At 36.2% G+C, this 19,551-nt stretch overlaps 4 protein-coding genes across 5 annotated transcripts; all 4 read left to right on the top strand.

Moving 5' to 3' along the window:
* Positions 1-918: 918 nt before the first annotated feature.
* On the top strand, positions 919-4,963 carry LOC116023533 (LRR receptor-like serine/threonine-protein kinase RCH1). Its single transcript, XM_031264533.1, has 5 exons — positions 919-1,337; positions 1,431-1,657; positions 2,648-2,719; positions 3,836-4,836; positions 4,955-4,963. Exons 1-5 carry the CDS (start codon positions 919-921, stop codon positions 4,961-4,963), a joined length of 1,728 nt encoding a protein of 575 aa, XP_031120393.1.
* On the top strand, positions 4,815-9,753 carry LOC116022285 (probable LRR receptor-like serine/threonine-protein kinase At3g47570). 2 transcript variants are annotated; one of them, XM_031262922.1, is made up of 7 exons: positions 4,815-5,827; positions 5,979-6,369; positions 6,457-6,677; positions 7,407-7,483; positions 7,563-7,834; positions 8,066-8,247; positions 9,331-9,753. In XM_031262922.1, the coding sequence occupies exons 1-2, from the start codon at positions 5,065-5,067 to the stop codon at positions 6,329-6,331; spliced, it is 1,116 nt and encodes a 371-aa protein (XP_031118782.1). In that variant the 5' UTR covers positions 4,815-5,064; the 3' UTR covers positions 6,332-6,369; positions 6,457-6,677; positions 7,407-7,483; positions 7,563-7,834; positions 8,066-8,247; positions 9,331-9,753. The 2 variants fall into 2 exon arrangements, with proteins under 2 accessions (XP_031118782.1, XP_031118783.1); XM_031262923.1 differs by lacking the exons at positions 7,407-7,483; positions 7,563-7,834; positions 8,066-8,247; positions 9,331-9,753 and having other exon boundaries at positions 6,457-6,546; positions 6,630-6,651.
* Positions 9,754-16,754: 7,001 nt separating this feature from the next.
* LOC116023532 lies at positions 16,755-17,531 on the top strand. Its single transcript, XM_031264531.1, has 2 exons — positions 16,755-17,069; positions 17,118-17,531. The coding sequence occupies exons 1-2, from the start codon at positions 16,755-16,757 to the stop codon at positions 17,529-17,531; spliced, it is 729 nt and encodes a 242-aa protein (XP_031120391.1).
* Positions 17,532-18,329: 798 nt separating this feature from the next.
* LOC116023531 lies at positions 18,330-19,106 on the top strand. Its single transcript, XM_031264530.1, has 2 exons — positions 18,330-18,644; positions 18,693-19,106. The coding sequence occupies exons 1-2, from the start codon at positions 18,330-18,332 to the stop codon at positions 19,104-19,106; spliced, it is 729 nt and encodes a 242-aa protein (XP_031120390.1).
* The last annotated feature ends 445 nt before the right edge of the window (positions 19,107-19,551 follow it).

Raw genomic sequence — 19,551 nt, 5'->3', positions numbered from 1 at the left:
ATATAGTAGATTCACTTGTGTTTCATTATATATAATTTCATATTTTCATTTAAAAATAATAAAATATTTGATGAGGTACATCAACATGATCAATATTCGACGCACCTTAAGCTATGGAAAAACGCACCTAAAGCTTTAGAGTGATGCACCTTAAACTAGAAAAGTGATGCACCTAAAGCTTTAAATGTATGCACTTTAAGAAGGAAAACGGCACAGCTTAAGCTATGGAAAGATGCACCTAAAGCTTTAGAATGATGCACCTTAAAGCTTCAACAAAAAATGCACCTTAAGCACATAAATCATGCACTTTATGAAAGAAAAATGACGCACCTTAATACATTATTCTAACACATAATTTGCATTATTTTTATTCAAAATATTTACGGCATTTTTATTGACCGTGGTCCACACAATAATTTACCTATTAGAGCTTAATTAGAGGGACGCTTGAATTTGTTGTATTTACAAAAAAAAAAAAATCGAGTAAAAGAAAAAAAAAAGAAATGTTCATGAATTTCCTTTTTTTTTCTTCAATCCTGTGGAAAAAAAATTGTGTGGTTCTAAGTTGACGAGACACATCTTATCAATCAACTGCACTAGGTTAGGAGATTAGTCTCCGTGTTCGACGATAAAAATCTTGGGCTACACCAAAAAAGCATGACTATAAAAAGGGACTCAGCTTGTATATGATTTTTATCAAAGCTGAAAACTTGCTTACATAATAGATTGTGTCATTCGATGGAGATCTCTCGCCATTATTTATGCTTATCCGTCTTCTTCTTGCACTCCCTAATGGTTTGCTTAACCATTAATTCCCATACCAACATTACCACAGACAAACATGCCCTTCTTTCTCTAAAATCAAAAATTTCTTTTGATTTTCCTAGCATTTTAGCTAACAATTGGTCTGTTAACAGCATGACTCCGTGTACCTGGATTGGAGTCACTTGCAACTCTCGCCACAATAGAGTGGCTGCTTTGGATCTTTCCAACATGGGTCTTGTTGGAGAATTAACTCCAGACTTGGGAAATCTTTCTTTCCTTGTTTCACTTAACTTGAGCCAAAACAATTTTCATAATTCCTTCCCTCGAGAACTTTTTCAATTGAAACGCCTCAAAGTTCTTGAATGTAGCATCAATAACTTTAGTGGGAATATTCCATCTTGGTTTGGTTTCTTATTGAACCTTAGATTTTTGTATTTGGGGAGTAATAGCTTTAGTGGTTTTCTTCCCACATCCCTTTTCAATCTTTCAAAACTTGAGGTCTTACATTTAGGAGATAATTCTCTTGAAGGGAGTGTTCCTAGAGAAATAGGCAATCTTCCCCAACTAAAGTGGTTAAATTTTAGTTTTAATCATCTTATTGGATGTTTTCCTTTGGGCATCTTAAATCTGTCTAAGTTAGAAACTTTATCTCTTTCACTTAATAGCTTATTTGGTGAACTTCCTCTTGATCTTGGGAATCATCTTCCTAAGCTTCAAACATTAAATATACGTAATAACAAATTTAGTGGTCAAATTCCATCAAGTTTATCTGAATGTTCATTGCTTCAAACTATATCTCTGTCATACAATAATTTTAGTGGGCATGTACCAGAAGAATTTGGAAACTTAACAAAGCTTGAGGGGTTATACATTGGTAGCAATCGGTTAACAGGTATGTGTAAAGATTAATTACTTGATATGTAATATGAAATTTTGTTATGGTATTGTGCCTTGTACTTATTAAAAGCATACATTTTGCTTTGTTTGAGACAATAAGCAGAAAGGGACAATGCTCGAGTGCACATACAAATTTTCCAATTATTAATTATTATTATTTTCACGAGTCTTTATTGAAATGTTCCATTCCATTCTTTTTCTTCATGTTGTACTTTGTTTGTTTCCCTTGGTCTTCGAGAGAAGAACTTGAAAGGGAGCGGGCCGGGTGCAGTCCTGAGCTAGGAGATTAATTTATGGATCAAGAGTACAAGACTTATGGCTTAAAAATAAATATTGAATAAACCATAGTTGTTATACTAAGAACTAGAATCCACATTGCATAATAGATTTTAATTTGGTCTGATTAAAAAATTATGTGCCTATGGTTATCAGTTAATAAATTATGTGCATACAAAAAAATTAAATGCACATAATATGTATAATAAAGAGACATAATATGTAAACCACAGACACATATTATGTTAATTGCATTCACATAATTATATGTTAATAGTAAGCAGATAATATGGATCATCTATCTATTTTAGTCAATAATTTATTTGGTGAAATTCTCCTTCATTTTGGAAATAATCTCCCTATACTCCAAAATTTCAATATACCTAGGAACAAATTTTGTGATGAAATTCCATTAAATTTGTATAAATTTTTATTACTCCAAAATTTTAATATACCTAAGAACAAATTTAGTGTTGAAATTCCATCAAATTTGTATAAATATTTATTATTTCAAACAATATATATCTATTGACTCTATTACAGTGTATTATCTGTTCAATATACTTTCTCTATTGGTTATCTTACAATAATTTTAGTTAGCATGCATGCACCAAAAGAATTTCACAATAATGCCTCCCTTGTTCAGTTTTAGCTTTGACCGGGGGCGGATTAATGTCCTCACTATGAAGCGTTGTTTTTCTTCTCTCAGGACATATACCAAAGAAACTTGGGAATTTAACCATGCTTCAAGTCCTATACATTGCACATAACAACTTTGGAGGTACATTCAATGCTATACTGCTAATTATAAAAACCCAGACACATTTATTCCTGTATTTATATAAGTTTGGATTCTAAATGCATATAGATAATTTTAAATAAGGAAAAGGGTCAAATAGGCCCCTAAACTTTAATAAAAAGTACAATTAGGCCCCTGAATTTATTGGGTTTAGATGCATTAAAATGTCTAATTGCACTTTTGACTAAAGTTTAGGGGCCTATTTGACCCTTTTCCCTTTAAATAATAAGGTAATGAGAATCAACTAAAAGCCTGCTTTGGACTTCACATATTATATTTATGTTCACACGCCCCCTCAACGTGTGCGGTGGATAGATTTGAACTCATGACCTTTTGCATGGCTCTGATACCAAATCAAAGTATGTGCTCCATCTCAACTAAAAGCCTAAGCTGATAGTTGGACTGCACATATTATATTTATGTTCACAATGAGTTACATTATATATATGTGTGAGACCGTCTCACGAATCTTATACTAGCAAATGAAATACTAAATCATGAATAAAGTATTACATTTCATCTGGATTCGAGTCATCTCACATATGAAGATTCGTGAGACGTTCTCACACAAGCATGACTCTTATATAAAAGTATTGTCCATTCACATTTTTTGTTAATACATACTATTTTTAAAATTAAAAGTTACATAAAATGAAAACAAGCTAAGCTACATAAGTGCATAATCTTGTTAAAGTCTAGTTCGATGTATAATACTTTTTAATTAAAATGTAATGTATTTTATGAAGTATTACATTATTACTTGTCTCTGCATAAAACAATCTTGTTACTTTTTATAGTACACTCTATTACATTGTAGTATCTGTTCATCTACACTTTCTCAACTTGTTAAAAGCACAAAATATCAATATCGCCTCCATAGAAGCTCGATCTCATGCCTTCCCATATAGGAGAACCACTACATGTCATCTGAGCACAAAGTGCTTAGCAGATTAGAAGTTAAAATAGTTAAAATAATGTAATACGATAGAAATATCCATATATTACTGTCAAATTTGCATGCACACCTTATTTTCACATATTATTGTCACATATTATGAGTTAATGAGAAAATAAGCATTTTGGTTGGTTGGCGGGCAGGTGTAATACCAAAAGAGTTGGGAAAACTTTATATGTTGGAGAAAATAATTTTAGAATCGGCTAACTTAAGAGGGTCCATACCCAAGGAAATCTTCAACATTTCTTCTTTAAAACTAATTTCATTTGCGGTCAATAACCTTGTGGGCACACTTCCTTCAAGCATGGGGCATGCTCTATTGAACATAGAGGTACTTTATCTTGGCAGCAATATGTTCTTTGGAGTGATACCAGACTCTATCTCAAATTGTTCACAGCTTACTACGATAGATCTCGCCAAAAATCATTTCAGCGGCACAATCCCTACATCTCTTGGTAATCTACGGCTCCTAAACACACTATTTATAAATGAAAACATGCTCACGAATGATGCTGCATCTCCAGAGTTAAGTATTATCAACTTTTTAGTAAATTGCATTTACTTGGAGGAGGTATACTTAGATGATAACCCTCTAGATGCTATCCTTCCATCATCAATTGGGAATTTTTCTTCTTCCCTTCAAGTTCTGTCTATGCCGAGTTGTGGGTTGAAGGAAATTATACCAAATCAACTTGGAAACTTAAGCAGCTTGATTCGCTTGGATTTGGGTAGCAATAACTTGGTTGGGTATATTCCACCAATGTTAGGTAGGGTTAGTAAACTCCAAGGATTGTATCTCAGTAATAACAAATTGAGTGGTTCCATTCCTAATAGCCTTTGTGACCTTCACTATCTGTATGAATTACAGCTGAGCAACAATCAGCTATCTGGAAGTTTGCTGAAATGCTTTGGTAATAGCACTTCCCTCAGAAAAATATATCTAGAATCAAACCGGTTGACTTCTAGAATACCTTCAAGTTTGTGCTATCTCAAAGATCTATTAGTGCTTGATGTGAGTTCTAATTTCTTAGATGGATTTATACCCAATGATGTTGAAGGTTTGAAGGCACTTTCACTTCTAAACATGTCTCACAATCAAATCTCGGGAAATATCCCTGTCACTCTTGGACAATTGCAAAATTTAGTTTCTCTTTCCCTTGAACATAATAAACTAGAAGGATCTATTCCAAAGCAAATAAGTCAAATTGTTTCTTTGGAATCCCTAGATTTATCTCTAAACAAACTCTCTGGTTCAATTCCAGTATCTTTAGAAAGACTTGCATACCTCAAATACTTCAATGTATCATTCAATGATTTGAGTGGTGAAATTCCATCAGCTGGTTGTTTCAAAAACTTCTCAAGGGAATCATTCATGTATAATAAGGAGTTATGTGGAAATCTCAGGTTTCACGTGCCACCATGCCATTCTACCCACCATTCCAGGATTAAAATAAGGGTTCTTATTGCTCTTACATTCCTTGGAGCTTCATTGATAATTACTTTTGTAATTATTGCATTTGTCCTTACAAACCGACAAAGGAAACTTCATGTCCCAAGTATGACGGATATTGGCTTTCCATGGGATAAATTAAGGATTTCTTATGATGAGCTTTCAAGAGCTACATCTTGCTTTAGCCAAAACAATCTCATTGGTTCAGGAAGTTTTGGCTCTGTGTATAAAGGGACTTTGGATGACGGGATGCTTATAGCAGTGAAGGTATTTAATCAATTAGAAGATGCACTTGAGAGTTTTAATGTTGAGATTGAAGTGCTAAAGAATTTACGCCATCGAAATCTCACTAAGGTAATTACTGGATGTTTTGCCTATGACTTTAAGGCGTTGGTCCTTGAGTACATGCCAAATGGAAGCCTTGACCAGTGGCTACATTCACAAAGAAACTTCTTGGATATGGTGCAAAGGTTGAATATAATGATTGATGTTGCATGTGGCTTGGACTATCTTCATAATGGTTACACAATGCCGGTGGTTCATTGTGATTTAAAGCCTGCAAATGTGCTATTAAATGAAGAAATGGTAGCCCATGTATGTGATTTTAGTGTGACAAAGTTGTTAACTAAGGAGGAGAGCTTCAAGCATACCGAAACTCTAGCAACACTAGGCTATATGGCACCAGGTAAATGCGATTTTAATCCTTAATTCAATTTATTCCTAATATATATATATATATATATATATATATATATATATATATATTTTAAAATAATCATGGACTAGTCCTCCATTTTCCATTCCAAATCTTATGATGGTAGTTTTCATAATCGCAGAGTATGGATCCACAGGAATGATATCAACACAATGTGACATTTATAGTTTTGGAATTGTGCTAATGGAAACATTTTCAACAAGAAGGCCCACAGATGAAACATTTGGTGAAGATATGAGCTTGAAAAGTTGGATAAATGATTCTTTACCTCATCATGTACTTCAAGTTGTAGATCCCAAATTACTAAGGACAATTGATAAAGACTTCAATGCGAAATTGCAGTGTATATCCTCCATATTAGAATTGGCATTGCATTGTGCAGAGGAATCTCCCCAAAAGCGATTAAATGCAGAAGATGTTGGAACAAGACTTAATAAAATCAAACTTCAATTTCTAAGCAGTGTTGGGACCTGATAAAATTGGAAGGATATAGTTATCACCGTACGTTCCAGGTAAAATTGAGTAATGCTATGGTTGAGATTTAATTTAATGTGTTTACTGAAATTGCCATGCTCCCTCTCCTTTGAATTTTGCTGCAGCATTCTTCAATATAATGATGCTCAGAGGCATGCTACTAAGGATGCCTTCATTGCTGAACTGAATGTGGCTACGATTATCAATGAACCAACGTAAATGCAGCTACAACTTTTGAAGGATTACTTTGATGGTAAGGATATGATTAACCCTGATGAAGCTGTTGCTTACTGTGCAGTTGTGCAAGGTGGAATCTTGAGTGGGGAAGGAGGTGATGAAACCAAAGGTAAGCCATTTCAGACTAAATATGACTTATGTTTAATTAGCCAAAAATCTTAACTTCTCTGTTAACATCTCCTTGGTATTGAAACCGTTACCAAGTTGATTCCGAGAAATACTGTTATCCCAACAAAAAAATCTCAAGTTTTCAGCACCTACCAACATCAACAGACAACTACCATGTTTTTACTACCTAGTTCTTTTCTAGAGTAGCAGTTGACCCAACAGGTCTTTGAAGGTGAAAGCTAGGAGTCTCACAGGTTGCTTGGAAAATTTGATCTAACTGGAATAGCTCCCAATATAATTAATGAGAGTTCACTTTCCATTACTTCTCTCAACTGGAATTGTAACCTGCTGGAACAGAGGAACACCTCAAATTGAAGTTACATTTGAGGTTGATGCTAACGGCATCCTGAACGTTAAAGCCGAAGACGAGGCCTCTGGGCGATCTGAGAAGATTACCATCACTAACGATAAAGGCCGCTTGAGCCAAGAAGAAATTAAGCAGATGGTATTACAGTAATTTTATTAACATGTTCAGCTTTGAATCACCGGATGAGTTTTCTTCTCTTAGTGTTTGTTGGAGGAAAAACGATTCGAGTAGTAAGCTTAAACAATGATAAAATTGGAGGTTTTTGCATCCGCATTCCTTGTTTGTTGAATCTAACCTGCATATTTCATTTAATTATTACTGATTTTATGCATTAATTTGGCAATATAATGTATCTCTTGACAGGGAGCTTATTTGCCTTTTCAAGCCGCTTCCAACCCTCAGAGGATCATTTTTTATGTAAAGAGGCTTATTGGAAGAAAGTAATAAATTTCTGTCTCAAGTTTCCTCCAATATGTGTGTGTGTGTTTTGAAGCTAACTATAATGGGGATCTTAAATAGGTTTGAAGACAAAGAAGTTCAAAGGGACATGAAACTTGTTCCTTACAAAATTGTTGACAATTAAGGATGGAAAACCATATATACAAGTGAAGATGAAAGGTGGTGAAACCAATAAAGGTTTTGAGCCCTGAGGGAATGGTATCAACACAATGTGACACTTACAGTTTTGGGATTAATATACTTCAAGTTGTGGATCCCAACTTATTGGAACTTTTACTCAACACACTGTGGACAGATCATAAAGCATAAAGTTAGAGGAAGAAGTGATGAAGGTAATTGCTCAAATAAATTTAATCTCAAATTGTATAAAAATTTCTTTAGCATTCTTGTTTTTGTTGTCTTTCATGTGTGTGCTGAAGAAGAACAAAATACTATATCATATATATGTCCACTTGTTGCTTTCTGCGTTATGTTTGTGAGCTTTATAATAACCTTGTATATTAAAATACGTGAAATTACATGTTTTAAGTTTTGAGGTTTTTTTCACATTCTTGCCTCAAAAGGTTGCCTGCTAAGGACCCCAAACCCCGGGCGAACAAACCAATTGGGAGGATGTAAATCACAGTAATTTAATGGCTCAGACAGGACCAAGTGTCAGTGCGTACAAGCGATCTGCCCACTTTGACACTGCCGCTGCTAAATTTCGAACATTAATTTCTTACCACAAATAATGCATATTGAACCAGTAAGTTAAGTCCGTGCATGCTTATTTTTTTACGTTCGAGAAGATGTTCACATTTGATCTCTTAATTATTGGTCATTATTCAATTTGATTTCTTATTTTCAATTTTAATTAACATGGTTCCTCAATTATTTATCGTGTTTGAAATATAGTGATCGAGTTTTCTAAATGTACCATCATTATATTAAAGGGAATGTGTATTTTTTTTTCCACACATTGATTCTCTAATTTTTAAAATTCATAATATGTAGTGTTTCTTCAAATTGAAGAATGAATGATAACTAATCACATTGGTTTAGGGGTAATATGGTGTCCCATGGCCATGGGACATCTGGTCCAAGGGAATGTGTATTTTTTTTTTCCACACATTGATTCTCTAATTTTTAAAATTCATAATATGTAGTGTTTCTTCAAATTGAAGAATGAATGATGACTAATCACATTGGTTTAGGGGTAATATGGTGTATGATACAAATTTGATAGAGTTTTATATTTAATTTTATTTTATAAAAATTGTTAACAATATCAAAAAGGTATTATACATAATATTATTTTTAGTGAGACATGTTTTTACCCATTAGATATTATGGTAAAGTAACCCAATGGGGTAGCTCAAGTGGCAAGTGAGCTCTCTTTGTGGGGAGAAATTCCGGGAGAACCCGGATTCAATTCTTGCAAGTGATGATTCCCCTTGCGCCAGCTGCAGAGAAAGATTCAGTGAATTTATAAAAGATATTATGGTAAAGTCATGTTACCACACAATTTTATTTTTTATTTTTAATAAAATTTGTTAGAATTGAGAATGAGATAGAAGCGATGAGAAAATGATTAGGAATTGGCCATGAACAAATCGGGTTCTAACGAATTTCGGTAAAAATCAAAGCAAATAATTTATTTTGGTAGCAATAGCAAGGGAAAATAGTTTACCTAAAATCAGTAGCAATGAATGTATTTGTAAAAATAAAAATAAAATATATTTTATGGTTTCAAAAATTGTTTAGAAAAAAAAGTATAATTTACTAAACTAGACAAAATAACAATTTTAAAGTATTAACATCGCTGTTATTTCCTTATATGACTCTAAAGGTACATGGGTGAATCACAACACGCACATAGTGGTCAGAGGATCCAACAGAGGTGCATGGCCATGTCACAAGTATGGTGGTGTATCATGGGAATGATCAACCAAAATCACCTCCTATGATTAACCTTGATTATGCCTTGATGGGAGATCCTCGGACTTACCGAGAGTCTTTACGAATCTACCTGATCCTCCTGACATAGCCATGCACGATGGTGACATACAAGTTGGCCGTGTTGGCCATGGGACATCTGGTCCAATGGGCTCTTGAGCGTTGTCTTGCTGTTTTTAATTGTCAATGGTTTGTTTTGGTTGGTATTGCCTGGATGCTGCGTTTTATTTCTGACATTACTTAGTCTCAGAAATATGTACTACGGGTAACCCCCTTCCATTTGAAATTAAAAAAAAAAAAAACATCGTTGTTATTTCCTTATATGACTCTAAAGGTACATGGGTGAAAAGAGCTATCAGGATAACAATTGAAAGGTGGAAAGTGAAAATTTTATAAAGAGAAAAATTCACTTTCAGTCCTATGAGTATTGCGGTATTGTTAATTGGAGTTCACGAGTTTAAAAATTGTTAATTAACTCTACAACTATTTAATTTTTTTTTTCAATTTTAGTCCTTCCAGCCAAATTACCAACAAAAGTAGCCGAAAAATTTTAATAGGTAAAGTGATGAGGGTAATTTAGCCCTTTGCTTATTCTCTTCTCTTTCTTCTCCATTTCTTGCTCCGAAACTGCAACTCTAATGCCTATCAAGTCCGACTCCTTCAATCGCGCTTCTTTGAAATCCTGTCAGAAAATCCTTCATCGACAATCCAACCCGGTTACATCCCATCATTTCACTTTGTCGCTCCAATTAAGTTGGGTTAACCTACTCCTCAAGTCGAGGGGTGTTTGCTACTCGTAGGATTAGGGCTGGCAAACTGATCGATACAGCCAAACCCATTGTAGTCATTCTAGGGAAATTAGAGGTTTTTAAGATTGATTTAAGTTTAGTTTGGATTCGGGTTCATTAAATATTGGAAGTTGATGCCTTTGTTTTTTGCGTGGTTGATTAGAGGTCGTAGTTTGAGTTGTAGACGTTGAAATGTTAGACAATAATGCAGGTACGAGTTTGCGGTTTCGGAGCAAGAAATGGAGAAGAAAGCGAAAATCGAGAAGAAGCAAAAGACCATATTGTCTTCATCATTTATCAATTATTAAAAGTTTTCAGCTACTACTTTTCATTGACAATTTGGCTGGAGAAACTAAAATTGAGAAAAATTGAATAATTGTGAAGTCAAATTGATAGTTTTTAAACTCGTAGATCCCAATTAACAATACTCCAATAATTATTGGACCAAAAATAAAAATTTTCATTTATAAAACTTCAATTAAAGTTTAACGTTTCCATTGAGTCAGGGGTGAAATCGGCTACAAAAGTAACAATTGAAAGATGAAAAATGGTTGTGAAAATAATTCATAGATTGAGTCAGCTACTATGAAACAATTCAAAGATTAAAAACATCATTTTTCCTATCTTTAATTTTTCTCTAGAAAAAAAAAATACCTGCGTTCAATTTATGATATAGAATTGTAGATGACAGCACAATTGTCTTCATCTTCTCACCATTTTCCACAATTCAAAGACTTAAAAGTCTCCATCATCTAACACCTCAGCTTGCACGCAATTTCAATTCCATCTTGACTACTATATATTATTAGTATTTGGTCTAACGACGCGGTTAAAGAATAGAACAAAACATAGCTTTAGCCTTTAGGTGTGTGAGCGAGCAAACATCAAAATAATGGAAATTCAGGAAAAACAAAATTATTGAGAAACACGTATATGTTAATTTATCATTTTTGGACTAATTTGACAAGATTGATTTTGTAAAAGTTCTTTCCTATAATTAAATTACCAATTAAAACGCCAAAGACCTTATGGTCGAGATGCATAACTGTAGCTCTTTCAAATGGGAGGTCACGGGTTCAGTAGGTTGAGAAAGTATGTATAGACACGTAGTATATTGTAACAATGTCAGTAGTATTAAAAAAATTACAAATTAAATCGCATTTATAATTTTAATAACATTTCTCTCATTAATAATTTTGTATTTACGGATTTTAATTAACAATACCGGTAAGTATTTGTCTTCATGTTCTCACCATTTCCACAAGACTTAAAGTCTCCATCATCTAACACCTCCAATTCCAAGTCCATCTTGACTACTACGGAGTATTATATTATTAGTATTTGAATTGGTCTAACGCGGATAAAGAATATAAAAGGCATAGCTTTAGCCTTTAATTAGGTGTGTGAGCGAACAAACATCAAAACAATGGAAATTCAGGAAAAGCAAAATAAATTTAGAAAGACATGTTGCCAAAGAGCTTGTGGTCTAGTGGCACCCGGTTGTACCCCCACATGAGAGGGGTGGGTTCAAACCTCAGTGGAGGTAATATTGACTCTTTGTGTTTCATTTGGTTGAGAAAGTAACTATGAACAAATATTACATTGCAACAGAATCAAAAGCAAGACATATGTTAATTAGGAATATTTCCAAATTTTTGTTGCATTTTTTAACTTGTAATGATTAGCTATTTTAAGAGAAAATTGTCATTTTGGTCTAGTGACTATAGGGTCTGTTAATTGCAATACACGACTTTCAAAACTGTTAATTTTGTAACTTAACTATGTAATTTTTATCAATTTTAGTCACTCTGATTAAATTGTCGGTCAAATCCCACCGGAAAATCCTAAACCCTAAAATAATGAGGTTATTTTAATCCTTTCACACATATTTCTTATTCTCCGACTAGCTCCGGCGACCAACAAGGTCAACCGCAACCTCCATCCTCTCCCTCTCTCACTTCTCTTGGTCGACGGCAGCCACAACTTGCGATGAACAGAGCAACTGACGGTGGTGGTCTCACGAGAGACTTTTTTTGAATACTACTGACTCTATTACAATGCAGTATCTGTCTTGAAGCACAAGAATCAGTATTGCCTCCACTGAGACTCGAACCCACAACCTCCCGTATAAATGGAAGGGTTTGATGCCACTGGACCACAAGGTCCTTGGCCGATTCCAGGGATGAGAAGCACAAACCTAATTGGAGAGGCCACTCGCGGAGCATTACGATTATTATCGCTGTTGGTATTAGCGTCAAAACCAAAATGTAGCTGATGAAGCTTGGCATTAAGTTATGAAAAATGGTTGAAACTGTATCCCAGTTTGCATTTGATCTTGGTGGTTGCTCCGCCAGCCACCAGACTTGGCAGACAGAACTGACTGAGGTAGTTGGTCTAAGATTAACATCAAGAATACCCGCAAAGAAGAGACATATTCGTTGAACTCGCGAATAGCTCTACATGCAATGTTCTAGAGATGCACTTTCGGTTCGACAAAATGGGCAGATAGAGGGAAGGTTGAAACCAAATTTATGAAGACAATCTGAGAAAGGGAGAAAACGATGAAGCAATTTCGAAAGGAAAACTGAGACTTTGAGTGGAATGAATTTGGACCATATATGAGTAGAGGACAGGGTGGCGCACCTTGATGGCCGAAAAATATTATAAGTTGAGGAGAAGGTGAAAGATCCGGTGGAAGAAGGTCGCCAAATTAATTCTCCTGCTTTCTTGGTTATCTAGTTTCTTTTCGTGGCTATCGTTGTTTAAACCTAAATACTAACAACATTTTTATTTGCCACCATGTGCGGTTTGATGAATCTGTTTATCCGTTTGCCACGCCCGTTCGTCCTTAGGGTGATGTTTTAATTTGGTGGAGTCGTAGGGTACGTGTTGGCAGTGTGCGTGTTCTGGTTCCAGGGTTGCATGGTGCGACTGTTTTTCCTCCAGTGTTGCCACCTCGTGTGGATAGTGAGTTATCCGATTCGCGCACCATGATGCAGGCTGCAGTAGTGGCAGCATCAAGGCAACTAGTGTGTGGGTGGCGTGTGAAACGGCCCACTGTTCGCACACATGCTATGCTTACGCGGAGTTGTTCGCATATTGGTGCTCCGCCCGCGACCTTGGTCTCTTAGGTTGGTGTCCCAGAGCCTACGTGATATTCTCAAGCAGTTATTTATCCCGAGTGGCGTGAGGCTATGGACCTAGAGTTTAATTCACTTTTGTAGAATCAGACATGGTGTTTGGTTCCGTTTGTGCTTGGGATGAATGTTGTAGATTGCAAATGGGTTTTTCGAACCAAGCGGAAGGCTGATGGTTCGATTGAGCGTCATAAGGCTTGTCTTGTGGCCAAAGGTTTTAACCAGGTAGCTGGGCAGGACTTCTTCGAGACATTCAGTCTGGTGGTTAAGCCAACCACGGTTCGCTTACTGTTATCTTTGGCAATTTCTTGTGATTGGACTGTAATACCCCGTATTTTCCTAACATTATTATTTTAATAAATATTCCCAATAAGCTGCGATCGTACGTACCGGTCATGAACCATAAAAATTTTAAGAGTATGTGTTCTGTCCCGTTTTTCCTAGGAAATGGGTTATTGGGCACCATGCTATTAACCTTGAATTTCCTATTCAATTAAATTAGCCCGTAGCAGTGAAAATTTATTTTGATCGTAGCATTGCTGTATTTCGCGGTGTACCGAACCTAGCCCAATTTTGAGTTTTAGTCTGAGATAAATTTTTGGTTTCGAAAATTTTTCTGTTTAAATTATTTTTCTACCGAAATTATATCTGTTTTAACCCATAACAGTCTAACCGAAGATATTTTCCCTTACCCACCACAAAAATGTGACAAGTGTCACTTTCTATGCCACATGTCTTCACCCTTATCTTATAAGAAATAATATAAAAGCTTTGATCTCCCATTTTCTTCCCATTTGGCCGAAATCGGAGAGGGAAAAGGGAGAGGAAAAATACTTCATCTTCTTCCTTGAGTTCAAGAAGTTTCATAGCTAAGTTCTTCACAAGCTCATCATCTATCCGGTAAATTTCAATTTTAACCAGTTCAAAAGCTTTATTTTCCTTCCTAGATCTTGAATCCAAGTATAGTTTTCTTAAAATATGTGGTTATGATGTTATATACTTCCTAGGATTTGTAGGAATATGTGGTTATGATGTTATATACTTCCTAGGATTTGTAGGAAAATTTTTGTATGATGTTATATACTTCCTAGGATTTGTAGGAAAATTTTTGGGTAAGAAAATCCTATTTTAAGGATTTGTAGGAAAATTTTTGGGTAAGAAAATCCTATTTTAGTAATTATTTTAGTATAGTTAGTGTTCTCAAGGATCTAATATTATGTATGTTGTGGATAAATTATGGATTGTGTAGAAGAACCAAAGGAAGTGGAAGAGTGAGCATCTAGAGGAAATTAGTGAGACTTTCAAGAAGATAAGGTAATTTTTATATCCACCAAAACCTTTTTCCACCATGATATTCATGAATTTCTTGATAAAGTATGGATATAAAGATTTTAGTAGATGAAAGATTGGTGTGATTGTGGTATATCATGAATATATGTAGATATGTGGATGATTATATGAAGTAACTAGTATACGATTATGTTGTGATGAAAATATGTAGTAGACATGTATATGTGTTTACAACCTTATATATATATACGTATATAAATTGTATATATATATACATATATACATCCCTATACATTTAGTTATATTGATGATATTCTTGTCATTATTATTATATATACTTACATATATTTACACCGTAGAAATACATATATACGCATATTATTATTATTATTTATATATACATACATTAATACCGTGTATATATACACTATCGTATATGTATTTATATTACCATATATATATATGTATTTGGTACTATATGCGTGTAAGTGGTATGTGAGAATACTATATATGTATAAGCGGGTGTGACCTTATATGTGTATGGATATATGAAGGTATATATATATATATATATATATATATATATATATATATATACACACACACACAAAAGTAGACTTATACTGTTCAAAGTGCATAAAGTGAGAAAGTAAAGAATGAGATAAAATGAAATCACGGTGTGAAGTTGGAGGATCTTCCTTTTTAACATTCATAATGGAATCACAAACATTGGGCCCCAAAATGATTGGTGTTAACCACTTGAGTAACCTTGTAGAAACAGATCCAGGGTTACTATAGCTAGTGACTAACCTGCGGGCTTGGAATCCCGACAAGGGGTGTGCACACTAAAGGTCCTAGATCTGCTTCCCCTAGTTGGAATAACTAGGTTGTGGTGAGGTGATGGAAATGAGAAGGAAATTGTGGTGTTAATTGGAATATCTTTAACTTCATTACGGTAAAAGCTGGTTATTTCTATTTAAATGCTTATATGATTATGATTATAATTATGAGTATGAGTATGAGTATGGGTATGATTATGAGTATGGACATGATTATAATTATGAGTATGAGTATTATGAGTATGATATTGTGCATACATGTGGAAATTGTGATTATTGGCACATATTTTCTTTGAAACAATAATGAGGAAATGAATATCTCTTATATGAGAAATCTTGTTGAAAATGTGTTATCATGTGAAATAAACTGTTTTTCGAAAACAAAGAATAAAACTATTTTCCAAAACCATGATTTTACAGGGTGGAGTAGGGATTATTTAGCACTATGTGCTAATTCTGTTTTCCAAATGAATTTCAGGTATGGAGTAGATCTTGTTATCCGAGAGCGATAGAAGAGAAAATGGATCTACTCTTGATGATAGAAATTACTATAGATTTTGGGTTGTATATTATTGGGATGTAAGGTAGTAATAGTATGTATTAATAAGGATAGTAGATGTAAAGACTACCTTAGCATCTAAGTTTGTGATAAACTTAGGTGTGGAGTAGCATCTCTGGATTTATGCGCTTCCGTTTTGGGAAATTAGTAATTATGATTAATTATGCCTTTTAGTATGATGGAAAAATCTGGGGGTGTTACAGTTGGTATTAGAGCACTAGGTTGAGACCTAGGCATGAACTTTAGGGTGGAACTTTAAGAAATAAGTATTGGATCTTAAGAAGGTAAAGATGAAATTCTAGGGAGGAAATTTTTTAGGACTCGTGGTGAGGGTGTGATATTATTTTACTTGGTTAAGATTATGTTTGATACTTAGAACTGTCACTATTGCACCCGATTTGGTGTGCACCTGTGTAAGTTAGATAGTGATTTGTGCTTGTCTGAACCTCGTATTGGTTCTGCAGTAGTTTATAATGGCTCCGTCTAGAAGGAGAGCCGAACCTCGTGGAACTCCTACCGAGGAACTGCTAGCGCAGAATTTGTAGCAATTGACCCAACTGACTCAAACTTTGGGAAATGCGCTTCTCAATAATCAACGGGGAGGGCCAGATGTGGCTAAGATCATAGCCGGGCATCGTCCGCCATTCTTCACCGGCAAGTAAGATCCGCTGGTGTTAGAAGATTGGATAAGGACTTTCGACAAAATGTTTGAGGCTGTAGATTGTCCTGAAGAAAGGAGGGTGGAGATAGCTACATTCTATCTCCAGCAAGAAGCTGACAATTGGTGGAGTATGATGGGACCCATGTATCGGCAAGAGGGAGAATTTCAATGGACTGACCTTAAGGCTCGAATGCGGGATCGTTTTTATCCCGAGCATGTTAAGTCCGCCAAGTATGAGGAATTTCTGCATCTACGTCAAGGGACGACATCTATTCAGGACTACTTTGCTAAATATCTTGAGCTGGCACGATTTGTTCCTGCCCTAGCCCCGGATGAGCCAAGCAAGGCTAGGAAGTTTGTAAGTGGATTAAATTTTGAGACTCAAAAAGCCGTTTGTGTGTTTTAGTGTCAGACTCTTGGAGAGGCTTATAGTAAGGCTGCCAAACATTATCGAATCCAGCAGATGCAGAAGGAGGTTCGTGAGAAGGGTAAGAGGAGATTTGAAGGTAGTAGCAAAGGGGGAGAGAAGAAATCTAAGATGAGTCAAGGAGAGACTGTTCAGGAGTACCAAAGAAGTGGGATTCCCAGACCTAGGAGGGATTACCCAACTCAAAGTGCGGGGATGACCGGTAGAGGATGGATGAAGGAGAGGCATTTCCATTGTAAAAGATGTGGGAAGGATCATCCCGGTGTCGATTGTATAGGGATGCCGGTAGAGTGCTTCAACTGTGGGAAGAAGGGCCATCACTCATTTGAGTGTCAAACTAGCACGAGGGAAAGGTCATTCTGTCCTAGTCAAAGTCAAGGAAAGACCCAATAATCTGGAATACAAGTGAAGGCTAGGAATGGAGTGAATATGGCAAATAGTAACACTGAGAGCACAAGCAAGGCACCAACCAGCAGGAGTGGACCCCAGCAAGGAAGGATCTTTGTGATGNGGTAGTAATAGTATGTATTAATAAGGATAGTAGATGTAAAGACTACCTTAGCATCTAAGTTTGTGATAAACTTAGGTGTGGAGTAGCATCTCTGGATTTATGCGCTTCCGTTTTGGGAAATTAGTAATTATGATTAATTATGCCTTTTAGTATGATGGAAAAATCTGGGGGTGTTACAGTTGGTATTAGAGCACTAGGTTGAGACCTAGGCATGAACTTTAGGGTGGAACTTTAAGAAATAAGTATTGGATCTTAAGAAGGTAAAGATGAAATTCTAGGGAGGAAATTTTTTAGGACTCGTGGTGAGGGTGTGATATTATTTTACTTGGTTAAGATTATGTTTGATACTTAGAACTGTCACTATTGCACCCGATTTGGTGTGCACCTGTGTAAGTTAGATAGTGATTTGTGCTTGTCTGAACCTCGTATTGGTTCTGCAGTAGTTTATAATGGCTCCGTCTAGAAGGAGAGCCGAACCTCGTGGAACTCCTACCGAGGAACTGCTAGCGCAGAATTTGTAGCAATTGACCCAACTGACTCAAACTTTGGGAAATGCGCTTCTCAATAATCAACGGGGAGGGCCAGATGTGGCTAAGATCATAGCCGGGCATCGTCCGCCATTCTTCACCGGCAAGTAAGATCCGCTGGTGTTAGAAGATTGGATAAGGACTTTCGACAAAATGTTTGAGGCTGTAGATTGTCCTGAAGAAAGGAGGGTGGAGATAGCTACATTCTATCTCCAGCAAGAAGCTGACAATTGGTGGAGTATGATGGGACCCATGTATCGGCAAGAGGGAGAATTTCAATGGACTGACCTTAAGGCTCGAATGCGGGATCGTTTTTATCCCGAGCATGTTAAGTCCGCCAAGTATGAGGAATTTCTGCATCTACGTCAAGGGACGACATCTATTCAGGACTACTTTGCTAAATATCTTGAGCTGGCACGATTTGTTCCTGCCCTAGCCCCGGATGAGCCAAGCAAGGCTAGGAAGTTTGTAAGTGGATTAAATTTTGAGACTCAAAAAGCCGTTTGTGTGTTTTAGTGTCAGACTCTTGGAGAGGCTTATAGTAAGGCTGCCAAACATTATCGAATCCAGCAGATGCAGAAGGAGGTTCGTGAGAAGGGTAAGAGGAGATTTGAAGGTAGTAGCAAAGGGGGAGAGAAGAAATCTAAGATGAGTCAAGGAGAGACTGTTCAGGAGTACCAAAGAAGTGGGATTCCCAGACCTAGGAGGGATTACCCAACTCAAAGTGCGGGGATGACCGGTAGAGGATGGATGAAGGAGAGGCATTTCCATTGTAAAAGATGTGGGAAGGATCATCCCGGTGTCGATTGTATAGGGATGCCGGTAGAGTGCTTCAACTGTGGGAAGAAGGGCCATCACTCATTTGAGTGTCAAACTAGCACGAGGGAAAGGTCATTCTGTCCTAGTCAAAGTCAAGGAAAGACCCAATAATCTGGAATACAAGTGAAGGCTAGGAATGGAGTGAATATGGCAAATAGTAACACTGAGAGCACAAGCAAGGCACCAACCAGCAGGAGTGGACCCCATGAGAGCACAAGCAAGGCACCAACCAGCAGGAGTGGACCCCAGCAAAGCACAAGCAAGGCACCAACCAGCAGGAGTGGACCCCAGCAAGGAAGGAGCAAGGCACCAACCAGCAGGAGTGGACCCCAGCAAGGAAGGATCTTTGTGATGAGTAAAGCTAGTGGACCCCAGCAAGGAAGGATCTTTGTGATGAGTAAAGCTTAGGCGGATGTGAGCGATGTGGTGGCAGGTACTTTTCTGCTTCGTGATATACCTGCTTATGTATTATTTGACTCTGGAGCATCTCATTCTTTTATATCCTCAAGGTTTATAGAGAAATTAAAGTTAGTACCTAGTTCCCAAGTACAATTTA

The sequence above is a fragment of the Ipomoea triloba genome, chromosome 6 (genome assembly GCF_003576645.1).
Source record: "Ipomoea triloba cultivar NCNSP0323 chromosome 6, ASM357664v1".
Classification (NCBI taxonomy): domain Eukaryota; kingdom Viridiplantae; phylum Streptophyta; class Magnoliopsida; order Solanales; family Convolvulaceae; genus Ipomoea; species Ipomoea triloba.
Note: the sequence above shows the minus strand (reverse complement) of the source record. Positions and strands in the feature narration are given on the sequence as shown.

Excerpts from the sequence above, each read along its gene's own strand:
- LOC116023533 (XM_031264533.1), top strand. The coding sequence starts at position 919 with ATGACTCCGTGTACCTGGATTGGAGTCACTTGCAACTCTCGCCACAAT. Across the intron at positions 1,338-1,430 it reads AATCTTCCCCAACTAAAGTG|CTTATTTGGTGAACTTCCTC; the intron begins GTTAAATTTTAG and ends TTCACTTAATAG. Across the intron at positions 1,658-2,647 it reads TGGTAGCAATCGGTTAACAG|GACATATACCAAAGAAACTT; the intron begins GTATGTGTAAAG and ends TTCTTCTCTCAG.
- LOC116022285 (XM_031262922.1), top strand. The coding sequence starts at position 5,065 with ATGTATAATAAGGAGTTATGTGGAAATCTCAGGTTTCACGTGCCACCA. Across the intron at positions 5,828-5,978 it reads ACTAGGCTATATGGCACCAG|AGTATGGATCCACAGGAATG; the intron begins GTAAATGCGATT and ends TCATAATCGCAG.
- LOC116023532 (XM_031264531.1), top strand. The coding sequence starts at position 16,755 with ATGTTTGAGGCTGTAGATTGTCCTGAAGAAAGGAGGGTGGAGATAGCT. Across the intron at positions 17,070-17,117 it reads CAAGCAAGGCTAGGAAGTTT|TGTCAGACTCTTGGAGAGGC; the intron begins GTAAGTGGATTA and ends TGTGTGTTTTAG.
- LOC116023531 (XM_031264530.1), top strand. The coding sequence starts at position 18,330 with ATGTTTGAGGCTGTAGATTGTCCTGAAGAAAGGAGGGTGGAGATAGCT. Across the intron at positions 18,645-18,692 it reads CAAGCAAGGCTAGGAAGTTT|TGTCAGACTCTTGGAGAGGC; the intron begins GTAAGTGGATTA and ends TGTGTGTTTTAG.